Genomic DNA, 24,408 nt, shown 5'->3' on the forward strand with positions numbered 1-24,408 from the left:
TAGTCAACCGGGATGCGAACTCGGTCCTTTGTTGATTCTTAGAAATTAGAAAAACGTTGTTCCCCATTAGGTTTCGAATAAAATACCCCCGATTACTGCCCATACCAACTGAGCTACGAGGTCAAGCTAATATGCCTAAATTAATACCGGAGATTCCCGGGACACGCCCTTTTCAATTGCATTACACAATATCGCAATAAATATCGGTATCGGCACCGGAGATTAAATCACAGGAAAACAGCTCTCTCGGTTTTTACGAGCTTTCTCCCCGATCTTCAATATAGAGTGCTTCAACCAGATGTTGACGTGAGGGGCGGATTCTACCATTCTACTCTAAAGAGTATTATTATTGTAAAGTTCTGGAACTTCTACTGAAATAGGGACATGTTTGAACAAATCTCCCCCGCAATCGGAAGAACATATTTTCATCGTGCGTTTTAAATAAAGAATTCTATCAAAAGGTTTAAGCCAATCAAGGCAAATAATCAATAGGGCTTTATACCTATGTAGCACATATTTCAATTTCACAAAAGATCATTTCTACTAACATAATCTAAATAAGCGCCTTCTGAAAAACAAAAACAATTAATAATATCTGTATTAGGCCTACGACGTGAATGAAGACGAGCTAATCAAAAGCGGGTTTTAATCAATACTGTCCTCTCATTAATACAAGCAATTAATTAGAACTTTAACTGCATTTGCAATACTTGCAGATCCGATAGGTAGGCCTACCATGGAGGAATTAGTTTAGTCTAAACTAATTCCTCCATGGGCCTACCCAATCCTGGGGCTTGTTTATTAGTTTGCCCATTTCACATGGGTTTGGAAAGTTTGTTTACCTGCACCTTATAGAATTTTAAACTATGGAATTTCCCAAAGTTAGGTAATAATACTGTATAAAGAATTATACAGTTAAGAATAACTAAAAACTAACAAAAATATAATCAAAAAGAAGTTTTGTCGTCAAGCTAAATAAATAAATTGATTATCGTATTTCACGTTTTTAATACAGTATAATAAATCACCTGAGTATCAATAAAAAGTGGCGTTGATCCGTTGTGGTCTGGATTAACTGTTCCCTGGTCTGGATTGAGTAAAATTGAGCCCAGATAAAAATTACCACGTTCTGCCAGTAAATTATTCTGGAAAAACCCAGAACAAAATGCAATACACAATCTGTCTCAAAGGAATCGACCCCAGGGCAGTGGGCTATAAGCTTATCACCTTAAAAAATTACAGATCCAGCATTTCATGGTAATTCAATTTTACGTAGAAAATTACTATTAGAATACTAATCAGAAAACTGATAAACACTGAAAATTCACAGATTCTTTATTTGCTTTTTTAGAGATATGTGTCTGTGACGATTTTTTTTCTCGCCTTTGACTTTAAACATACGCATTAAATTGGTAAGTATAATAGGAAATAGACGAGTGGTTTCCATTACAGTATGTGTAATATAGTATTGGACAACTCGCTTCGTCTTTTCTTTTGTTCCTTCATTCACTTCTGCTCTTTTTCAATAATTTTATTTTTAATTTGGATTTTGAACTCTGGATTTACTAGAAAACAATATTTAAAATAAAAATAACAAAATCGGTCAGTTGTCCAACATTAATTTGTCAAGTAGGCTACTGAATGCAGAATGTTGGCTGAAAAATTCATACCGTTTTAACTGAATAAACAATAGTAATCAAATTGATTTTGCAACAGTAAACTGTTACAATCGATCCACCCAAATCTCTTGTTTATATATATATATATGATGTATATAACGATTAAACTTTTTTAATCTGACGCCAACAATTATAATATTGTATATGCACGGTATGACACTCAACTTGATTGCAAGACGTTGCAGGTTCGAGAACATTTCATTGAAATGCTTGACATGATGATAATAACATGTTATTCGCGCAATGTTAATGTTATTTATTTATTTATTTGTTAAGCCTACATAAACACACGCACATGCCAACATATCTTGTTTTCAATGTTCTTTAAGTACTTAATAAACAAAATTATGATATTACTCGCAATATCGTGAATCTTGACACATGGTGATATTTACAGTTGTCCTATCGTCCGAGACCACCTAAGTTACGTAAAGGACATCCATATTAAAAAGGAAAAGGCAATTGTAAATATCATATCGATAAAGAAATATTAATAACGAAGATATCTATTGGTTGTAAATATCACAGGAGCATTTGAAGGATAATTTTTTATCCCAACTTATTGGTACTTGTGTGTAGCTGTCACGATTTGAAAAAAAAAAATATGTTAGGGCAAGTTAAACTTGTTAAGGGCAAGTGCAAAATGACATGAACTTGCCCTGCTGACTACTAAGAAAAAAATCTTAATATGGGACCCTGAGTGACTGTACAATGAAAATACAGAGTAGACCGGATATATCTTGTACATACAATTTATTTTATTTTGGATTAATATTCATTTACAATACCTGTATAATATAAAACCGGCATGTGTTATATTTAAAAGTGTTCTATTTAATTAACTTCGGCAAGATCAGCTACGAAAAATGAAATCACTGGCAAAAGTCTAGACAATGCCAGGGGCCAGCAAAAGGGAAACAAACCACCGTTATCGACAGAATGTGCTACAGCTAACCTTCCCTCTCCTCCTCACCAAAAGAGAACTTCCCCCCTCCCCAACCCTCCTCACCGAAAAATACTATAAAATTATGAAACACTAGCAAAAAATATAACTTAGCTAACATTAACAATCTTAAAGTATATGTGTGTAGATTTAACATTTAAAAAAAAAAAATTTGTTTCATATTGACTGATAGACTTCAATAGTTAAATGAAAGACATATATTATTAAACATATTCAATTATTTATTCGTTATACTGGGAATCCTGTTCAGTAGATTATTGTACTCCCACAGGACCTGGTATAGACAACAGCATGCAATTACTAGAACACAAAAACACGTCCTTAATGGAACATACAGACATGTCCACAATGAAAGATATATATTTTTTTCTGAAACAAAGATGATATGCACAATCGTTGCTTTTTTGACTCCTGATTTACTTTATATTTGACTCCCTACCAGTGGTGGCTCCAGGAATTTGCCGACAAGGGGTCCGACATATAAGAAAGCTTGGTCAGAACCAAGGGGCCGACGAAACTCGATCAGGGTCCCGGAATAAAAATTACTCTAGGGTTCATGGGGAGAGTTTTTATGGCTTAGTATGGCCCGAAATTGTGCTTTTAGACCACAATATTATGGATTGGCAATCAAAATAATGTTTGGATGGGCAAATTAAGATTTTTGGTCTGACGACCTCGTCATGGCTTCGGACGACAGGCGGTAATTCACTCTTTCAATATGTTTAAAATGTTTTATATTTCCACATTTTACTTACCAGAAAAATCTTGTTTACAAAAACTTATATTGAGAACATTATTATTACTATCATTTGTTTTTGATTATAGAATATGATATAATAATGTATTATTTACTGTATTCAATCCTGTTATGGGTGACTTTTAAATGATTTTAAAATGTTAAAAAACACTGCAATATTGATTTAATATATTATTGTTACTACATAACCATACTGGTTATATTCTGCTGACACATATGCATTGATAAAATTTTTTATACATTTTACATTTTATTCTATACCAGGGAACAGTTCACTATGAGCACTCAAAATTTTTTCTCTATTTCAGTAGATAAGTGCTTAAAATCCATGGAAAAATCATAAATCTACTCCTACAATTATATAACATAATTGTGATTTTACCATAAAATTTTGGACATATTTTGAAATATTTTGGTGTTTTTCAATATAAGTACACTGTATATTACATAACATTGTGTACAAATCATTATACATTTAAAATACAACCGATGACACGTAATTCATCATAAGGTGATTCTATTTTTAGAACTGGGGCACTGCCCTCTTGTGACTAATAACACGAAACCGTGCAGCAGCTCATGCTATACCCTCTAACAATGGTTTGTAGAGTCTATCTGTTGGTCGTACAACTTTACTAGTAGGGGTATAAACAACCCCTCCAGGGCCCGCTAAAGATGTTGCTCCCATCAAATCCATATCAACTTCTCTCGCTGCTTGCCGTCCTTCGTTGATCGCATGAACAATCAGAGACTGCCCCCTACGGCAATCTACAAGTAAAGAAATAAGGATTCATTTTTGGGTACAGTACTTTGCTTTATGGTAATTTATTGAGATAAGCTAAATATTTGTGACCTTAATGGTGTCTCTTTATGAGACTTAGGAAGTACAGAAAGTAACTCTGTACAGCACTGAAGTACAGTTGATAAAATTTAATGGGAAAAATTAGAAAATATTAGCAAAATGCATTTAAAAAAAATATTATTTATGTTAATGAAACTGAAAAATTTAAGGCAACATTAAATTCCTTGCTCTGTCTTATGTAACCTTCAATTGAAATTTAGAATGTAAAAATATTTTTTCACTCCAACTGACAGACACATAAATAATACTGTTCCATTCTTTGCATATGTACTTAAAACCTCGTGTCTTATGTGACTTAATATTTTTAACCAATTATGATAATTCATAGATTTATATAGTCAGCTAGTCAGCATGTTATTGTTTTATTATCACTATTTCTATATTGCCAACTGAAGATTTTTTTTTTTTTTTTTGTATTTAAAGATAATAAAGTACAGGGAGGGGGCTGACACTTACCTCCAGCTGCATAAACCTTTGATACACTTGTTCTGTATTTGCCGGATGGTGTTTCTATGTTTGTCCTCATATCTTGGTTCAGATCTAACTCATTGATGACCCGATTCTCCGGTCCTAGGAAACCCATTGCGAGCAGGACAACATCGGCTTTGAAAGTCTTTTCTGAGCCTGCGCATTTTTCCATCGTGTATCGGCCGGTGGGTTCACGTTTCCATGTTACACGTACTGTTTTAATTCCACTCACGTTACCATTTCCATCATCAAGGAATTCCTTTGAAAATTAAAATACAAATTTAAGTAAAATCATTTGATTATGAATTAATAAAACAATTTCTTATCAATTAATGACTATTAATCACTAATTAACTTCTTTATCAAATTGATAGATTTTTAGTAATTAGTATGAGGTTTAGGGAGTGGAGTTGTTTTGGTTTCAAGAAAAATTATTGTTACGTGACAGGAATGAAACCCACTGGAAAAAACGTATGTTGCATTTGGGAATCAACCTCAAGACTTCCCAATTACAGTTCAGGTAATACATAACCTGACCTATTATCAGTGTTATACACAGTTAAAATTTCCCATTTGGACACCAGGGATTTGAAGGCAAGCATCCTTAAAGACCCATTCCTGGGAAAATTTAAGAAAAATCTGATTTTTATATGTTATGAGGGTTTATAAATATAATACGGAATTGACATTCCTAAATAGACATTCCTAAACATGATAAAAATGTAAAATAAGACTGAAATTTGAATTTTTGTGTTCCACACAAAAAATAAACGCGGATGAATTTTTTATGTTTGATTTTGTGATAGGTCTGCGAAGAAAAATAGTAGGCGCCTGAAATATCCTAGTAACAAAGAAGTCGTCGAGAAAATGGTAATCTCCTACGAGAAATAGTCTCTATTTCTCATTTTTTTTTTATCCTTTTGCATAACACTAAAATTTATGCGAATATTTTTTCATGGTTTATGAAATTGATCATCTTACTTCACTTAGAATGTTGAAATTACGAGGATCTTTGTTGTGTTTCACTTTCACTTCTTCGTGAGCGTAGTCCACTTTGAAAACACGTGGCCAAGTTGGCCATGGGTTGTTCGGCGCTCTCGTCGATGGGGGCTGGTCTAAAATCTCAAAGGTAGTAATGGATTTGGCATCCTGAAAAGAAAGCAAATTTAATGCAATATTTATGTTATAGTATTTTTAATGCAACAAAATAAATCATATACTGTATACTGTAAACCACAGGATAGTAGCTTTGGTATGGTAAAATACCCCCACTGGTGATATTTGATAATTAAATATGTTAATAAATTTGTTTTGAAAACGTATCTTCCCATTGGGAATCAACCCCAAGACTTTATGATTACATTTCCGGTACTCTACCAATTGCGATATTGGTAGAGTAGATCTGGATTTCCCCATTTAAGAAGCATGCTGTCTCAAAGTATTGCGTAATATGCACTAGTGGAGGTGTTTCTTCATACCAAAGCTACTATCTTGTGGGTTACTGAATTTTCAATGTATATTACGCAATACCTTGAGAAATATCATGTCTCAATGGATGGGTGCATAACTCGTAGCTCAGATGGAAAAGTATAAAAGGTAAAAGATAAAGGTAGGAGAATAACGCATAACTTGCAGCGTCATTGTGCTGAATTGTGTATGGGCGTGGTCCGTGATTACATAGCAGCAGCAAAGAGGCGCTTCTTGGTAGGTACATGTTCACATCATTCCACAACGACAGGGGCTGAAATGAACCATAACATCGGCGTAACCCCCAACTCTTCCGAAATATGCAATGGGTTCTTTAAAGTGCACATGAGCCAGATGTATACACTGAGCCTCCATTTTAAGTCCTTATCCGAGAAGACTTGGTTCTACCAACCGAACAATGGGCGAGGAGCGGCTGGAACTAGCGACGATGTTAAGGCTGTAGCTAGCGGCGCCCCTTCCTTACCGCTTGGCCACTCGACTCACTGTATCTGAACAGTAATCCAGAATAACCTACCAATCTTAGAGATGTTCCAATGCAGTCCACTCCAGTATCTCCTCCTCCAATCACAATAACATCTTTGTCCTTGGCGTCCACATATTCAATATTGTTTCCCATCTGTTTCTTCTGCCAGCTTTCAAGGAAAGTCATGGCTGTATGGATGCCCTCTAGGTGGCGCCCTATAAAATATTAAAACAAGAATGTACACAAATATACTAATTGCTATGATGGGATTTTGTATATACAGTATGTAAATTGTACAAAATGTATTAATTAAATTGTATATATTGTTAAATTGCAAAATAATATTCATTTCAGTATTGTAATTTAAATTAGAAAAGGATGCAATGTCTAAACCAATAATCCACTGTAGCTTTTCTATCACTTTTCATGATATTTTAAAATTTGAAATAAACCTTTGATGGGCAAATCTCTTGGTCTTGTTGAGCCGATACAGAGCAGTACTGCATCATTTTCTTCTATTAGCTTCAGGCTGGAGATGTCTTCACCAATGGTTGTGTTGGTCTTGAACACCACCCCCTCTGCTGCCATTAAATCCACCCTCCTCTGTACAACCTGAAACAATAACAATAAAGTATGTAAAGATCCATGAAACAATAACAATAAAGTATGTAAAGATACATATACTTCAGTTATTCTACTTTTACAGTATTCAAAATTTTCACAAATTATATAAAAACAAAGTACAGTATTCCGTAAAATTTCTAATAATAACCCTGGGTTACTATTCTTTGATTGTTTTTAGGGCGAGTTACTATTAGAGTATGGGTTACTATTAAAGCAGTGGGTTACGATTACTAAGCTTAATGTAGGGACTTGAAAATAGTAAACCCCAACCCACCCCCAGGTTTTCGCATCAGAACTTCATAGAATTCAATAATATTGGTCAATGAACTATCAAAAGGTATACTGAAATATCCTTATTTTGAATTAAAAACTGCATTAAGGAAAATTACCAAGGAGTAAATTTAAGAAATGATCATCCATGATCACATGCAGACGGCCCATTGTAAGGAATAAATTGTGTTAAAGCAGCAAAATGTTGATGTATTTTCTTATAGTTTTGGTGACTACATGGGTTATTATTATATAAGTGGGTTTGATTATCATTTTAGATTAACTTCTATGGTGGGTTACTATTAGAGAAAGGGTTACTAATAGAGTAATGGGTTATTATTAGAAATTTACTGTAAGTAGAATTACAATTTAAGCCATTAGTAATATTTGTCATACATGCTCTGGTCAGTTGAAAATATCTAAGGGTGGGGTGTAAGAAGAGGGAGGTGTCCTCGAGGTGCCAACTTCCACTAAAATTCATCTCTTATCACCTCATTCACTCAGCTAGTGCCCCTTAATTTACCATCACACCCCAACCCCATCATTCCCCATCTTATGTCAATCCTGTACTCCTGGGATATGCACTGGCTCTGTAGGCATTTTGTACAGGAATTTGCCTCCATTGTTACATACTAACCCCAGTAATGTGGAAGAGAAAAAAAATTATATTTAACATTAACCTTTTTGCTGAGCTTCATCGTTGGTATACCATACATCAACAGACCACCGATACGGTCATTACGTTCATAGACGGTCACAAGATGCCCTGCTTTGTTGAGCTGTGCCGCTGCTGCTAGACCAGAAGGTCCGCTACCTACAACAGCCACCTTTTTGCCGGTACGGTAGAGTGGTGGTTGCGGAACCATCCATCCCTGCTCGAATGCATGGTCGATGATAGAGCATTCAATGCTTTTGATGGTCACAGCTGGCGAATGAATGGACAACACGCAAGCCCCCTAGAAATTATGAGTTAGAAAAAAGTTAGGCTATCATTTCATTCGGGACACTCAATACTCTATACTCAAGTCTCTTTTGAGATATCTACCACAATCTATTGGCTTTCATTATTATATAAATGTAATTATTATGGTATAAATGTTTCCATCACACCTTGAAATATCAATACAACACCTGTCATCCTTTAATTGTTATAAAACAACAAAATAAATGTTGAAATATATAGTTCAAATTACCTCACAAGGCGCTGGACATGCACGTCCAGTGAATTCTGGAAAATTGTTTGTCAGCAACAGCTTGTTGAGGGCGTCTTTCCATTGACCTTTGAAGACAAGTTCATTCCAAGATGGGATGATATTACCAAGAGGGCAGCCTGTATGTGACTGGCAGAATGGGACACCACAATCCATGCATCTGTTTGGGCAAAAAATACAAACGTTTTTCTGTAAATTTAGATATCACTTTGAAAGACTAAATTGGGGGATGATATCAGAAAAAAACTAAAATGGAGCAGGAATAATCAAGGTACGGTAGTCTATGTCAAGGCTGATTATGTCAACAAGTCTAGTTTTCCGGGGTCCCAAGTCGGAAGGAATACCTTCCAAGAGATCTGGTTAAATGAGCTTTCTTAACATATTCAATTTTATTTTCCTGCATATGGTGATACCCATCAGCACTGTCTTCTGTGAAACAATTGATAACAAAGTAGTAAATATATGCAAATATTATGAATTTTCAAGAGACTGGTTATTTTCCGGGAGATTCTTGTTGTTGCAGGAGTGCAGGAGGCCATCCCAATTTTCCAGGACACTTCCGTGATTTCGAGTATGCTTGGGACCCCCTGAGACTTTTATACTCACCTTGCAGCCTGCATTTTGATGCCTTTTTTTACAGACTTGTGACTGTATATCTCATTCCAGTCACGAAGTCTCTGCTCTGCACTGCGGTAACTTAACTTTGTTCTCTTATACTTCACAAACCCTCTGGAAAATTAAGCAAAAAAAAAAAAAAAACCTTTAATGTCCAATATTAATTTGTTTTCATAAGCTTTCATAAAACAATAATTGGAATTCATGCTTTTCCATTTCTAAACATATTAAAGTGCCATGGAGTATCTAAGAGTCTTGAAATGTGGGGGGGCTGATTTGGGGGCATGATGGTGAAGTGGTGGGGCTCGATGATTAGGTAAGAGAAACCTAGCTTGCAAAATGAGGTGACCTGAGGTGAACTAATTGAGCAAGATTTTTGGTAGGGACAACTAGCAACTGGGGGCGCGAATATTTTTTGGTGGAGCCTGCACCTCTCTTCACCCCTAGATACGCCATTGCAAAGTGCTTCAAATTAAGTGACAAAGTTCACTTGTGCTAACTGCTTTAAATATCTGCCTCATACAAGTAGGCCTACTATAATATTCAATACTTTTTAAAATTTCAAACTAAAAGCAAACCTACTTCTTTTTGTCAAGAAGTCCCTCGATTATCTTTGATTCTTTATCGGCATCTGGTATTGCCTCTTCAATATCCAAAACATTGGAATATTCTTTCCTATGTGGAATGACTTCATTGAGGGCAACGACACCATTAGGTACATCATGGGAAAGCTTATTGATTTTGTTAAGCTCCAGTTCTTTCTGCTTCTGTTCATTCAATGCTCGTCTGTACTCGTTAGGAAACACCTACGTATCAAGAATGTAAAAGTTTCTACTTAGAGCCATGGCATACTATTGTATAACTTCGAATACATCCTGGTCCTTTGTAAAATAATATCAACAATAATTATAATTACAACTTTAATTAGAAACATATCAGCTTTGACAAATATCTTGTTATTACTAACCTTCACAAATGACTTTAGAGCATTTTCCCAATTGTTTAGTATTTCACTAGCAACTTTGCTTCCTGTCTGTTCAGCAAACGCCTTTAATTGTTTGTGGAGGAATGAAATATCAACGCTCTTAACAATTGGCTCAAGTGCTACTGAATCCTTATTGCACATGTTGTGGAAAGATTCAACTCTAAAAAAAAAACAAAGAAAAAAAAAAATGAAAACAAATATATTATGTATTGTAATTAATTATTATTGTTACTACTGATTGTGGTTGCTGTTGCTGAGAATGTATTTGACAAATAACAACATAATTCAACTGATATTATTAGGGACTTACTTGTCATATACATATGCTATCCCACCAGACATCCCAGCAGCAAAGTTCCTACCAGTTTGGCCAAGGATTATGGCCCTACCACCTGTCATATACTCACAACCATGGTCACCTACTCCCTGTCAAAAACAACCAAACAAATTTCACTATAATTATAGTAAAAATCAACTGGTTTATTATTCTTGATTATAAAGTTGTTATATAATTATTGAATTTCAATCAATGGAAACTCCTTTCATCCTAGCTGAGCAACTAAATATTTTTGGCTTGGATCCTAGAGACTGTAGTGATCATTACCTCACAAATAGCTGTAGCTCCTGAGTTTCTGACACAAAATCGTTCAGCTGCGACTCCACGGAAATAAGCTGTGCCACTTGTGGCTCCATACAAACAAACATTTCCTACGAGGATGTTGTCTTCCGACTTGAAATCTGGGCTCATGTCTTTTGGCGGGTAGATAGTTATGTGGCCACCAGACAAACCCTGAAAATATAATGCGAGATATTTTATCTAAAAGTATATGTGACATTTTAAAATCATTGATAGCTTTGCAGTCAGTATACACCCTTTCCATATCATTAATTTTTTCTTTCTTTATATTGCTGGCAATTTAAGTAATTTTATACTGTTTTCTGTAGAGTTACATAAAAACATTAAGGGGGGGGGGGGGGAACCACTCAGAAAGTCTATATTAAAATACTGTAGTTATAAATTAATATAATTTTGGAATGAGAATAATGACTGCCATAGAATGTTGGATTGCACAATGTTGCACAGTTTTAAAATTATAACATTTAGTTTGCTTTGAGATGATTTTTAATGGAAAGCACTATACAAAGTTCATTAACATTACCATATCTGAAAATATTATTCGTAATGATTATCAATTACACATGCAAGGTGAAAAGATCAACCCTGACTTACTTTTCCAACATAGTCATTCGCATCTCCTTCCAACTCAACATTGACACCCGCTGCAAGAAATGCGCAAAAGCTCTGACCTGCTTGACCCTTCAACTTCAAGTCAATGGAATTATCAGGTAAACCCTTTTCACCATACTTCCTGGTAATCAAAATCAAACAATTATGATACAAAAAAATATTACCAGCTCTTATTTTCAGGGGATATTATCAACAATCTTCCTTTAACATGCATAAACCTCTTGTTGAGCATACAGGGGAAATTAATCCCTTCCCCTTCTTTCTGATAAGTTTACAGGCTTCCATGAAATGCACATGAGTCTTTATGCATATGTGACCAATGGCTAAAAAATAAACATCTCTCACAAAAAAAAAAACCATGCACTAGGAAAACTTGCAGCTAACACATAGGCAGCAAAGATGAATGAACTTTTCTGGAGTGTCAATCAAACTAAACAACTGACCAATCAGAACAGTGCCAGGAATATGGGCGTGTAACACAAACACATGTGTTGTCCCACAGATGCACATGTTTCCATATGTTTTTACACAGTAGTTTTGTAGGACCTTAGCAATAATATCCAAGGGGCGGGACTTAGTGCAAATGTCCATTGAGTCCGGAGCCCAAGGGGCGGGGCTTAACGGAAATGTCCATTGAGTCAGGAGCCCATCATCTTGTTCTTAGTTCAGCAGACACACAGTGGCTACCACCAGTTTGGCCAACCAAGCTAAGCTGCCTTTTATATTTCCATAGTATATAGCTATGCATTGTGTTACAGGCACTTCCATGTGGAAAGGGTCAGAATGTTTACATTTTCAACATGCATGATAGTGGCTCATGAATACATTATTAGGTCTATAACAGGAAGACTATTAGTTTAGCTTTATATTACTATTATTATTATATAATTTCTGTGTAAAACACATAGGGGCAATGTGCAATATGCGCTATATAACATTGTTATTTAATGAGAAACATAATGATGTTTACCCACCAACACCTCTAAGGTTATACTATAGAGATACAGGTTTAACATACTTGGAGATAAAATAGCTTAGGGTTGTTGCAAAGGTCCTGTCTTGGTTGGTGATAGATAACGACATCTCCAGATGATTTGCCTTGCCATCTAGCACATCTTGGGCTGCTTTGATTACCTCATTATCCTAAAGTAACAAAGTAAAACAAAATTGCATTATGGGAGAAATCCTGGGTACATATGTGTATGTCATCGTTCATATAATGATGATGGTTGGAGTACATAATAATTAACTCACAATACATATTGCATAATGGATTTTGGTTTTTTTTTTTATTTTTAAAGATTGAAAGTGCTCTACAAACATCAGATTCATGCACTACCTTACCTAAGATAATTAAATTTAACACAATACAGCTAGCAGATAGTTCCCAACAGATATTTTATGCTGCTGCTTTAGAACTGATAGTAGTATATTGTAGTTGTTACCAGTGTACCAGCTGAAACACCATCCATTCACTGTAGGAACTTACCAATCTTTCTTTCAATTTGAACTCCTGCGCAACACACCCACCAAGAATAGACACTCCTGGGCGCATGTCATTAGCATTTTTCAGAATGGCATCAAAATTCAAAAGTTTAGCCTTCGAGTTGATTGGATCAGCAGAAACCCTCAGCATGTCTGTTCGACCAATCATATCTTGGAACGAATGGAAGCCCATCTTAGCCATATATTGCCGAATGTCCTCAGCAACCATAAACAGATAGTTGATGACGTGTTCTGGGGCTCCTTTAAACTTCTTTCGCAACTCAGGATCCTACAAGAAAATACAATGATCGCATTGGTTAATAAATTTTGCTATCTTGCGCAACATAATAAAATATACTTTATAATTGTTTAATGCTTTCACTTTTTAAAATGATTTCAACCTTATTAGATGCTACTGGATAAAACATACCTGCGTTGCTACGCCAACAGGGCATGTGTTTAGATGACATTTCCGCATCATTGTACAACCAAGAGCAATGAGAGGAGCGGTGGAAAATGCAAACTCGTCGGCACCAAGAAGAGCGCCAATTACGACATCACGACCTGGAAAAAGGCAAAGTTTGTCAGGATTTAAATTATTGTGAGGCATAAGATCAGTTTGAGTAATTATTGACAACAAATTCTATTAAGAAAATTATTCAAATATATGAAGAAAAGTATATAAATTCTTCACATTAATTATTACTATGTCAGTTAAATGTCTTCATGAAATTGTACACAATTGTACATTTTTTATGTATTTTAGCATATGTTACTGAAATTTTGAATTCATATAATGATGTATTCCTTTGTAATTGTTGTCCCAGACCCTGGTATTAGAAGGCAATCATCCTAATATCAAATAACCTTAAGTGACAAACTAAATTTCACTGAAAATGGAACATTTGATTGATATGCTGACAGCACTTAGCATATATCAAATAGCTCCTACATCCTTGGCCTAACTTGCCTGTTCTTAGCTGACCATCAGTCTGTACGACCACCCTGGAGCGAAGGTTATTCAATACAAGTGTCTGGTGGGTTTCAGCTAGACCTAGCTCCCACGGTAAGCCAGCATGCTTAATCCCAGTCCATGTGCTTGCCCCAGTGCCTCCATCATGACCAGAGATTGTGATATGCTCGGCCTTACCCTAGAATAAAAGGCATAAAGTCAGAAAATAATTGTGAATCAAAATTTTATGAATTTAAAAACAAATTTTAAAGATACAGTTGTAATTCATGATTCTACCCCCATCTCCACATTTTGTATAAAATGAACAGTTCTGCTACATACAAGGACAGTTAAGGGAGTAGTCTAATTAGATACAATAGAGGAATCCTGATGTCTTCAGATAATATGTAGTCCTACAGATGGGTGTACATGAACTCATTTAGCTTGAACATGAGAGAGTAATGCCATGCATAAATGCAAAATGCTGACCACATTAAACAACAAAGTATGTGTATTGTTAAAGATCACATGTGTATGCCTGCCAGTAATTTATGTACAATGTAAATATATGAATTAAAAAAAATATGTATTCCACAACAAATTTAAGACAAACCTTGGCAACACCAGCAGCGACGATTCCAACACCAACTTCAGACACAAGCTTAACACTGATCCTGGCATCAGGGTTTGAACATTTGAGATCATAGATCACCTGAGCCAGGTCCTCAATGGAGTAGATGTCATGGTGGGGAGGGGGTGAGATTAGTCCTACCCCAGGGACTGAGTGACGAGTTTTGGCAATATCTTCAGTCACCTGTAAAATAAAGAACACAGAATATGACATGAAGAGGGTCTTTATGTGTGGAAAAGCTTGTTTCAAGGCAACTTTTTGCATCTGTAGAATGCTGTCCATTTTTGAATGTAAAACAATAAAATAATTGGTGTTATATTCAAATACCTTGGTACGTATGTATGCCTTGTATGTGTGTATGAACTGTATGCATAATGTACATGAATAGTAATTCCAAATGAAAGCTGTCCTATGTATATAGTTATTCAGCAAAGAAGCTTTTTGATTGAATTTATTTTGGTATTTAGAGTTGAAATAAAGTGTACATAAAAATTATCAAACTGGATACTGTACCTTATAAGAAGGTAGCTCACCGCCTTCGCCGGGCTTAGCCCCCTGCGCCATCTTAATCTGGAGGTCATCCGAGTTTGCAAGGTAAGCACTGGTCACCCCAAACCGCCCCGATGCTATCTGCTTAATTGCTGATCTGATTTCCTTATCCTTGTACCGGTTCTCAGTCTCTCCTCCTTCTCCGGTATTACTCTTCCCACCAATTCTAAAATTTTAGATTAAAATAATTTGATGAAAAATGAAGATATTCATAATATTATCATAATAGCCAAGTTTTCACTATGCTGTACAGGAAAGTCATGTCTGCACAAACTTTTGATGAGTAACATAACACACACAGGCGCATCACCATGAGGGTATCATATGACACCAAGTCGAAGGGAAAGGTTCCTATTGTTAATAGGAACCAAAAATCCAAAGCATCACATCTGTTTAATAATTGACTTATTATTTCTATATTCAATAACAATGTTTCTCATTAATATTATTAAATTGAATGATTTTTGTAATAATAATCGCAGATTAAATAAACATATTAATTAAAAACACTCATTGGTGGGAAACTATGCTATCGACACAATCTCGCATAGTGAAAGATAAAAAAATTGCCTATTTGTTATATGCACCACCTGTGTTAGATAATTCCATTATTTCTGCGAGGTAAATCCTGAAAAAGAAAACTGGCATAAATATCAGATCATTCATATTAGTATTCACAAAATTGACTAACCTATTCATAGCAACAGCTAGTGCTTGGTGAGTTTCCAGCGACAGACTTCCAAAACTCATGGCTCCTGTAGCAAATCTCTTCACAATACTCGATGCTTCTTCTACTAATGAAATATCCAACGGTTCGTCTGCTTCTACAATGTCTAGCTGGCCTCGCAGTGTACATGCTTTAATCTGTAATGATAGTTATATTAAATAAGCCACTTTATAGTTGCAAGTGCTCGTCTAATGTCAAAGGTCAATGCAATTATTTAGCATGCCACTTACTGATTCCTGCTGAGATTCTACAAACTTGTCGTAAGCTGTTTGGTTTTTATTTCTTACAGCATCCTGAAGATTAGCAATACTAACAGGATCATTTATATGCTTCTCACCACCTTGGCGCCAATGGTAGATTCCAGGGTCAAGGGTAGTACCGCCATCACATTCCCTATCGGAGTAGGCTATTGCATGCCTCTGGAGTGTCTGAAAATTAAAATAACATTTCATAAAATAAGAACAAATAATTCTTAGCTTAGCATAATAAGATGACTTATGTGGTCAAATTTTCTGTGCAGTTGATAAAAATTACTACAAAACAAATCAATTAATCAATACATTTTATACCTCTTCAGCTAAAATATCAAATGTTACACCTCCAATTCTTGAAGCAGATCCAGTAAAACACTTGTCGATGACATCCTGACCAAGACCGACTGCCTCAAAGATTTGGGCTCCCTGGAAAGAAGAAAAGCAGTTGCATATTTTGGTAACAATCTAGATACAGCTCCACCTACAATGAGACTCATTTTCATAATATGCAATAGTGCAATAGAGTAAGTACCTTGTAACTCTGAAGTGTTGAAATACCCATCTTTGCCATCACTTTTCGGATTCCGTAAACAGTAGCGGCAGAAAGCTGTTTGTAGATTTGCTCATCTGCGGGAGCAGGATTGAGTAGACCCTCGTTTCTCAGCATCATGACACCCTCGTAGAGCAGGTATGGACATATGGCATCTGCCCCGTAACCTAACAGCAAACACATATGATGGATTTCACGTGTTTCACCTGATTCAATGATAATACCAACTTTCATACGTTGTCTGGTCTTGATTAGGTGATGATGTACAGCCCCTAGAGCCAACATAGAACTAAAAAAAAAATTTAGTTTTGTTAGATGTATTTTTGAAAGAATAACTTGGGTACAAGTAGAATAAACAGCAAAGAATTTGAACCCCGGATTTCCTGCCAATATAACAACCGTTGTTCTAACCACCTCAAACCACCTCTGATGGTCAATAAATAGTTAGTTCTTGGAAGAATAAGCCTTCAGATGGCAAGTGCTTACCAAGCTCCCTACATTACCTGACATGAACTCTGTCTCTACCAGCTTTTCTATCAGACAACACCAGCAAGGGGTACCCATCATCTACGGCCTCTGAAGCATTGTTACAGATTCGATCAAGGGCTGGCACTAATCCATCACAGCCATCAGCCACAGGATATGTTATGTCAATAGTCTTGGTCTAAAGTACATAAAAAAAATCATATATAAGTGGAGCACCTTTAAAACTAGGGAGGAAAAAAACTTTTGTTACAAGTCTAAAGAAAATTTAACATTAAGGAAAATAAATTACAGATCCTGGTGTTAACAATGTCAATGAGAAGTCATTGTACTGCTGATGTAGAAACATTTACAGTTTTCAATCTTCAATGCAACAATATTTCAACATAATACTTTATCAAATTGTGTAATCCTATTTTCCATCAGTAAGAACTAATCCACCTCACTTTCATCAACTTTCACTTTCTATTTTTATGGCTTTTAAAGTTTTTAAAGTTACAATTCTATTATTTGACATGTTAGTAACAATAGATTATATGGTAAACACAATACCACATCACATTAATATTAAAGTAAAAGAATGTTAACATCTATATACCTTCCATCCTTTATGTGTCGTTGATTTGAGGACGTGGAGGTCTTGGAGAGAGATTATTGGCATTTCAAGGTACAGCCTTCTACATTGCAGGGAACAAGGCTCTAGGATGTTAGCCTCTGGTCCAATTGCACAAGCCTAAGTTGGAGAAAAAAGGAACTTTATGAGAAATTGCCATGCGATGGCTTTCTCCACAGAGTATACATTATTCCTGGTCTATACTATGTTTTTCTCCTAGGGTTACACAAATCAGCAGTAATGTTGGTAGTTTATGGGCACAGACTACATCAACGATCGTAAGCCGACAGGATTCCAGGAAGACATCAACGCAACAAGGCATGCACGATAAATCATGTTCACTGATGATCTGGTTAGAGTGCCATCGACAATCAGCGGACAGCACTGTCTCATCTAGTGCTTGCATGAGTGGGGATAAATTTGGCCAACCATCTGCCAAAGCAGTGTAGGCCCAGCTTAAGAAACCTGGATTAACCAACTATTGCCATTGTTTGTATTGATACCCCTCAAATAAAATAGATGCCCACCCAAAGGCACCACAGTCGTTGACTCCTGTGAAACTGTCTTCCAGGAAATTACAGTAAGCTAATAGTAGACAGAATTTCTTGGGATTTTTGAGAATACATTGTGTAATTAAGAATATTGAGTACTTTTTGTGTTTTTAACAACTTACCAGTGACATGACAATAGACTCTCTAATTGGATCGATGGGTGGATTGGTGACCTGGGCAAAGAGTTGCTTGAAATATTCAAACACCAGAGGGTTGCGTTGAGACAGACAAGCAAGGGGAGCATCATTCCCCATTGAGCCTAGCGGTTCTTTTCTGAAAGTATATAAAAATATAATATTTATCATCATTAATCATTATCCTTATTATTTTTTATTTTTTTAAATCTTAATTTATTTTTATAATTTTATTTATACATATTTTTCTTTTATTATTTTAATTCCAACAATATCTAAATTTCAATCCAATGAGAATGTTTATCGTTCATATATTTTCATATCAACTATTAATAATGATATTACATTACTAACAATACAATGAAATATTACATAATAGTGATGATGTTTATGAGGATGATGATGGCGATGTTAATGATGATGATGATGGGGATGAAGATGATAATAACGGTGGCGATTGTGATAATGGTGACTGTAATGATGACGACCACAATGATGATGTTGAAGATGAGATGCTGATGATAATGATGATGGTGATGATGATGATAATAACGGTGGTGATGTTGATAATGACAACCATGATGATGATGTTGAAGATGAGATGGTAATATTAATGATGATGAGGATGATAATGTTAATGTTGCTAATAATGATGAAAATGATGATAATATATCGGAAAGAATGCATCTATTGTAATTCCTTGTTGCTAGTAAAACAAAATGGTAGTGAATTATAAAAACTGTTGCACTACTACAGTACTTGTTTCACATACTTGTTTGTAAACATTGGGACCACTAGCATGTGAATCTGCTCGACAGTGTAACCAAACAGAGGAAGACGCAGGTCGGTGGTAACAGATCCCGTCAACAGACTTGAATTTTTCTCAAACTTAACGCTATTGACTTTATATAGGTCCTCCATAGTGATCACCTGCAGAATATAAAGTAAATATTATTATCATATTCCTTATTATTTTAAAGAGTACAAAGAAATTGCTGTAATGAAATTTAGGATAAATTTCAGATTCTAGTCTTCACCTGAGTATAAGCCCAGGGATGCTTTATAAACAAAAATATATCACTCAGGGAATACAAAAAAAATATAGTGTATATTTCCTATATTTTTTGTTTTTATATAACGGTGAGTGACTCATCTCTTTACAGGATGGAAGTGATGCTTTAAGTCTTAAGCAAGCCTTCTTTATACTATGTTTAGTAAACCTGCCACCCACATCTAATGACTATAAATTAATCAATCAATTTTATTTTTGATCTGTTAGCTTTTACTTGTTACAAAAAAAATTTAGCTTTGCAGGATTTGAAACAAAGACCCTGGATAAATGAGGTGAGCATGCAGTGACCACTTGGCTACAGCACCACTTAAAAAACTAACCTCTTTTTGCAGCCATGACCCAACTGGTCTTGATTCAGATATGGTCTTCTTAAGCTCTTCATCTTGAGTAAATTCTGCCAAGCACGTATCAACTAATAGCATACGACCAGGTTTTAATCGACCCTAAACAGGGAAAAAATATGATTATAACTTGATAAGATTCAAACTGTGTTTGATTGTTTTATTTTTAAAAAACCCAAATGCATGGTAACATTTAACAACAAAACAAAGGAAATATAATGTATAAAACAAAGGAAATACAATATATGAAGCAGAGAGGAATAAAGAAAATGAAGCAAATAAACTTTATTACCTTTTGGGAAACCTCTTCACTTGGAATATCAATGACACCAATCTCACTACTCATATACATAACACCAGACTTGGTAAGGTAATAACGGGATGGACGTAGGCCATTACGATCCAAGATGGCACCCACATAACGTCCGTCAGAGAAGGTGAACAACGCTGAAAAATGATGCATCACTCTCAAAATTATGTGGGAAAGGTAATTTGCAATTAACCAGACTTTATATCACTATACATGGCAAGTCGGATGGTCGAGCGGTTAGTGCAGGGCGCAGCAACTTACAGCCATAATACAGCCATACAGCCATAGGCGGCACGCTCGCCTATGTTTTTTGGTGATGGAACAAGTCTTCTCGTATAAGGACTATAAACCGTAGGCTCAGTGTACACAATTTGGCTTGTGTGATCTTAAAAGAACCCAGTACATCTTTCAAGACGAGTAGGGGGGTTACCCCAGTGAACTGGTCCATAAATCCGCTGTTGTGGACATATGAAAGTAGCTGGTACTGTTTTACCGGGTAGCTTTGACATGAAGAGACCCTTAAGGGAGAAGAAAATCACTGAAATGAATTATAGTCCACAGTGCTTTGTATCCTCTGGAAAATGCACTACATCAAATACCATTATACATGTACATCACTATCACCGTCGTTGCCATCATCATCATCGTCATTGCCATCATCATCACCATTATAATCAACAACCTCATTAACGGTTTTCTGATCCTAACACTTGAGGTAAGTTCGCCCACTAACTGAAAGGAGGATATATCCTTTAGGACAAGGTGGTGCGCAACCACCAAACTCTGGTAACTTCTTGAGCTTAGCAAAACTTACAATAGGCTGTGGAAAATTTTGAATCTATAATCTAAATTGACATGATAATAATAAAACTGCATGTATTTTGATAATACTTTATTAAGGTTTATTCACCTGGGCCATCCCAGGGTTCCATAGAGAACGAAGCCCAACGATAGAAATCCTTTTTATGCTTAGGCATCAATTCATCTTGCTGCCAGGCTTCAGGTACCATGGTCATTACAGCCTAAAAATATATATAAAAAAAATACATAAACACATTAAAAAAAAATTGTATTCATTTTGAAAGTTATCAAGCAAAAACATTAATGGATAAAAACACAGAAAACTTTAAAAAGCAACTTATTTCCACTGTGGTCCCCAAATAAGAATACTGAAAAAACAGATTAATAATAAAACTATAAAAATGGAAACAATATAATTAATACACTTAAATAATACGCAAATGCAATTTTCTACAAAACGTCATCAAATTAAACCATATTATTAAGTTAAGAGTTTATTGGATGTATATATGCAATGTGCGTTTTCAACATGATAAGGCAATTTATTCCATTCATCAATAGTGGTACTATGTGTACATTCTAGAAGTAGGAAATTTAGTATCATAGTTATAAAGTTGGTTCTTAAGCTGCAAACTCTAGTAGAAACAGGTAGCCAATTTAGTTTTTATATATTCAATGTAACCAATGTGAGTGGACCTAGTCCTAGTACAAATCTAATAACCTTATTTTTAGGATGTTTGGAATTTATTTTCATCAGTTCAGAAACCTTTCAACATTTGTATCTATTTTTTCCAATTAAGATAAGATAATACACTCTTTATTGGTCTATTCACATATAAAAATACATAAACAGAAACGTTCATTGAATCTGGCATAAACAATTAGAAAATAAAATACATAAACAGAAACGTTCATTGAATCTGGCATAAACAATTAGAAAATATAACACTAAACAAACATCAAATTACAATATGCAAATAGATAAAATAATTAAAAAATACACATTAGGCTTATAATTGAAACTACAAAAAACAAAGAAATGAAATTCAATGTTGATATTAACAAAATTATTATTATCAGCAATTTCATAAATGAAAAACAAATGGCAGTTTAATAATAGGCACACTTTCCATACATACAAACATAAATACATAATGATGAAAAAGTTTATTAATACTTCATAATAACCAACAAAATGTCATGATTTTGTGTTGTCCAAATTTTAAAAAAATAATATCGAAATTGATTGCAGCCCACTCCTTTCCAATACACTTTGTATATGTATGATTAATAAAAATAAAATGAAAATATTTAGAGACCTCAGGAAGTGTTCGGCACCCAGCCATAATGAGAAACTCCAGTACGTTGTCAAACTGGCCAGAATCCGGCAAGCCATCCTCAACCACAGGGTACAGCGCTTTTAGATCATCGCCAAACAGGGAACTGCTCATTACGCCCTCTCGGGCCTTCATGAGGTTCACATTACCTCGTAGGGTGTTGATCTCACCATTGTGGGCTAGATATCTGAAAAATCATAGTTAATTATCAATTGATATACATGACAGCTATATAGATGGAAGGAGAAGAAAGGTTGAGTTGAGTTTTGATTTTCTGCTGAAAATGTATGTTTCCTAGGGATATTTTCCTACGGATTCTGTTGAGAAACAATGAACTATATATCAGGAATGAATTAAACATTTCTCATCAATTTCGTATAACAGGTCCTACCTGTGTGGGTGAGCTCGGCTCCAACTTGGGAAAGTATTAGTCGAGTAGCGGTTGTGGACGAGGGCAAAATGTGTCACAAAATCTTTGTTGGACAAATCTTTAAAGTATTTAAATAGCTGAGATGTGGTCAGTTGGCCCTAGAGAAGCAATAATTCAAATGTTATCTAAAATGTAATAATAACCTTGATACTAAGAAATCCTTTTTAATTTCCACACCAATTTCAAAAATTACATCTAAAATTGAAAATATATTTCATATATTGAGTATTGCAATGGTGGATTAAAACAAGTAGTGGTAGTTGGGAATAATAAGTATTTCATTTTAAGACTTGTTTCATTAAAATCGCTAATACTGTCGCTACAGTGATTTCAGTGCAATCATTGTACTCTGCGTAAAGGGAGCAGTCCCCGTTTCAATTTGGGAAAGGTTCCCAATTCAACCAACCAATCAGCATTACCTAAAGCTGAAATACCTCAATTTTCAAATTTATTTGATATTCAATTGAATTAAATAAATATTCCTAATGCATTAAACTACTCTGAATAATAATATCAATTATCATAATATTATAATCGATCAGATTAATAATTATTAAACCTAAAAAATTTCATGCTATTGATTAAATAAATAATAATTAACTTTATTTCAAAAGGGAATGCCTATTCAATCAAAATGATGTGCCACCATGGGCGGGTCAAGAGAACAAATTCAAAAAATACCAGCAATAAAAGCAAATGACTTTAAATAGAACAACATATTCAAAGATGACAAATCTGTGCTAAGTTTAGTTATAGAAATGTTAAGCTTTGCGAAACTGAATACATGTTGACGTCATATTGGAATGCTATTAATTTTCAATTTGCATCACTTTCTTCAAAATCAATAATTTTAGTCTCCTTGCGCATTTCATTTTGCCTCGTGATAACGTCAAGGAATTAATCGGAGCTCTAATTAGCAGGATGTTCATCAACAAATACCTGTTTACTCAGAATCAATAACAACCAATCTAGATATTGAATTGGTCTTTTATTACTAAGAATATCACTGGTTTAGAATGGATGATGGAATTCCAACCCCAATGATCATAAGCATGCCATTTAAGGACACAATCTTCGAAGGAAATTTCTAATTATAGCATCAAGTAATGAAATGCTGGTCACAGTTCGCAAACTGACACATCCACTACTACTTTGGAATGTTCGTCATAAGGCAGAATTAAAAACCGAATCGCACTGACGTCAGAGGATAGTATTATGGTTAATTAATAATCAAAGATATTGAAATTGCTTATGCGGCACAATCAGCTCTTAAGTATATTGGATTTAGACAGGAGGTTAATTAATATTTCATTCCTCCAATCTTTCAACTTGCGATAAAGTTAATATGATATTGTGAGGTAAAATTGTTTTCATTGATTAAATGTTCATGTATCTTATGTATGTTTATTCTGATGTCAGATTTTATAACTATTTTACTGTTTCACTGAATTTTGTTAAGTATTCAGAGATTTCAGCTTGTGCTGCCCTCTGATTTTATTGATTGAATAAATATACCTGAAATAATATATACCGTATATATACTGTCTCTTATA

The 24,408-nt window shown here is 34.9% G+C and overlaps 1 protein-coding gene across 2 annotated transcripts in view; it reads right to left on the minus strand.

The window, feature by feature from the left end:
• Positions 1 to 2,413: 2,413 nt before the first annotated feature.
• The window catches only part of LOC117119745 (putative glutamate synthase [NADPH]), a 33,637-nt gene continuing 11,642 nt past the window's right edge, over positions 2,414 to 24,408 (minus strand). Inside the window, exons 7-38 of one of the 2 annotated variants that reach the window (XM_033264604.1) lie at positions 22,817 to 22,953; positions 22,408 to 22,612; positions 21,198 to 21,309; positions 20,270 to 20,424; positions 19,957 to 20,079; positions 19,337 to 19,494; positions 18,553 to 18,703; positions 17,865 to 17,999; positions 17,287 to 17,447; positions 16,766 to 17,072; positions 16,549 to 16,659; positions 16,210 to 16,407; positions 15,944 to 16,116; positions 15,217 to 15,418; positions 14,686 to 14,886; positions 14,091 to 14,271; positions 13,551 to 13,684; positions 13,125 to 13,409; positions 12,654 to 12,778; positions 11,618 to 11,756; positions 10,991 to 11,176; positions 10,697 to 10,812; positions 10,369 to 10,546; positions 9,984 to 10,207; positions 9,393 to 9,515; positions 8,769 to 8,946; positions 8,256 to 8,531; positions 7,134 to 7,293; positions 6,733 to 6,896; positions 5,712 to 5,879; positions 4,719 to 4,989; positions 2,414 to 4,168 (exon numbers count right to left, since the gene is read on the minus strand). In XM_033264604.1, coding sequence (XP_033120495.1) covers positions 3,978 to 4,168; positions 4,719 to 4,989; positions 5,712 to 5,879; positions 6,733 to 6,896; positions 7,134 to 7,293; positions 8,256 to 8,531; positions 8,769 to 8,946; positions 9,393 to 9,515; positions 9,984 to 10,207; positions 10,369 to 10,546; positions 10,697 to 10,812; positions 10,991 to 11,176; positions 11,618 to 11,756; positions 12,654 to 12,778; positions 13,125 to 13,409; positions 13,551 to 13,684; positions 14,091 to 14,271; positions 14,686 to 14,886; positions 15,217 to 15,418; positions 15,944 to 16,116; positions 16,210 to 16,407; positions 16,549 to 16,659; positions 16,766 to 17,072; positions 17,287 to 17,447; positions 17,865 to 17,999; positions 18,553 to 18,703; positions 19,337 to 19,494; positions 19,957 to 20,079; positions 20,270 to 20,424; positions 21,198 to 21,309; positions 22,408 to 22,612; positions 22,817 to 22,953 — 5,628 coding nt within the window. In that variant the 3' untranslated portion in view covers positions 2,414 to 3,977. The remainder of the gene's footprint in view (positions 4,169 to 4,718; positions 4,990 to 5,711; positions 5,880 to 6,732; positions 6,897 to 7,133; positions 7,294 to 8,255; positions 8,532 to 8,768; positions 8,947 to 9,392; positions 9,516 to 9,983; positions 10,208 to 10,368; positions 10,547 to 10,696; positions 10,813 to 10,990; positions 11,177 to 11,617; positions 11,757 to 12,653; positions 12,779 to 13,124; positions 13,410 to 13,550; positions 13,685 to 14,090; positions 14,272 to 14,685; positions 14,887 to 15,216; positions 15,419 to 15,943; positions 16,117 to 16,209; positions 16,408 to 16,548; positions 16,660 to 16,765; positions 17,073 to 17,286; positions 17,448 to 17,864; positions 18,000 to 18,552; positions 18,704 to 19,336; positions 19,495 to 19,956; positions 20,080 to 20,269; positions 20,425 to 21,197; positions 21,310 to 22,407; positions 22,613 to 22,816; positions 22,954 to 24,408) is intronic. The other variant, XM_033264603.1, reaches the window with a different exon arrangement.

The sequence above is a fragment of the Anneissia japonica genome, unplaced genomic scaffold (genome assembly GCF_011630105.1).
Source record: "Anneissia japonica isolate Jap-2015-1 unplaced genomic scaffold, ASM1163010v1 scaffold11151_len745516_cov174, whole genome shotgun sequence".
NCBI classification, from domain to species: Eukaryota; Metazoa; Echinodermata; class Crinoidea; order Comatulida; family Comatulidae; genus Anneissia; species Anneissia japonica.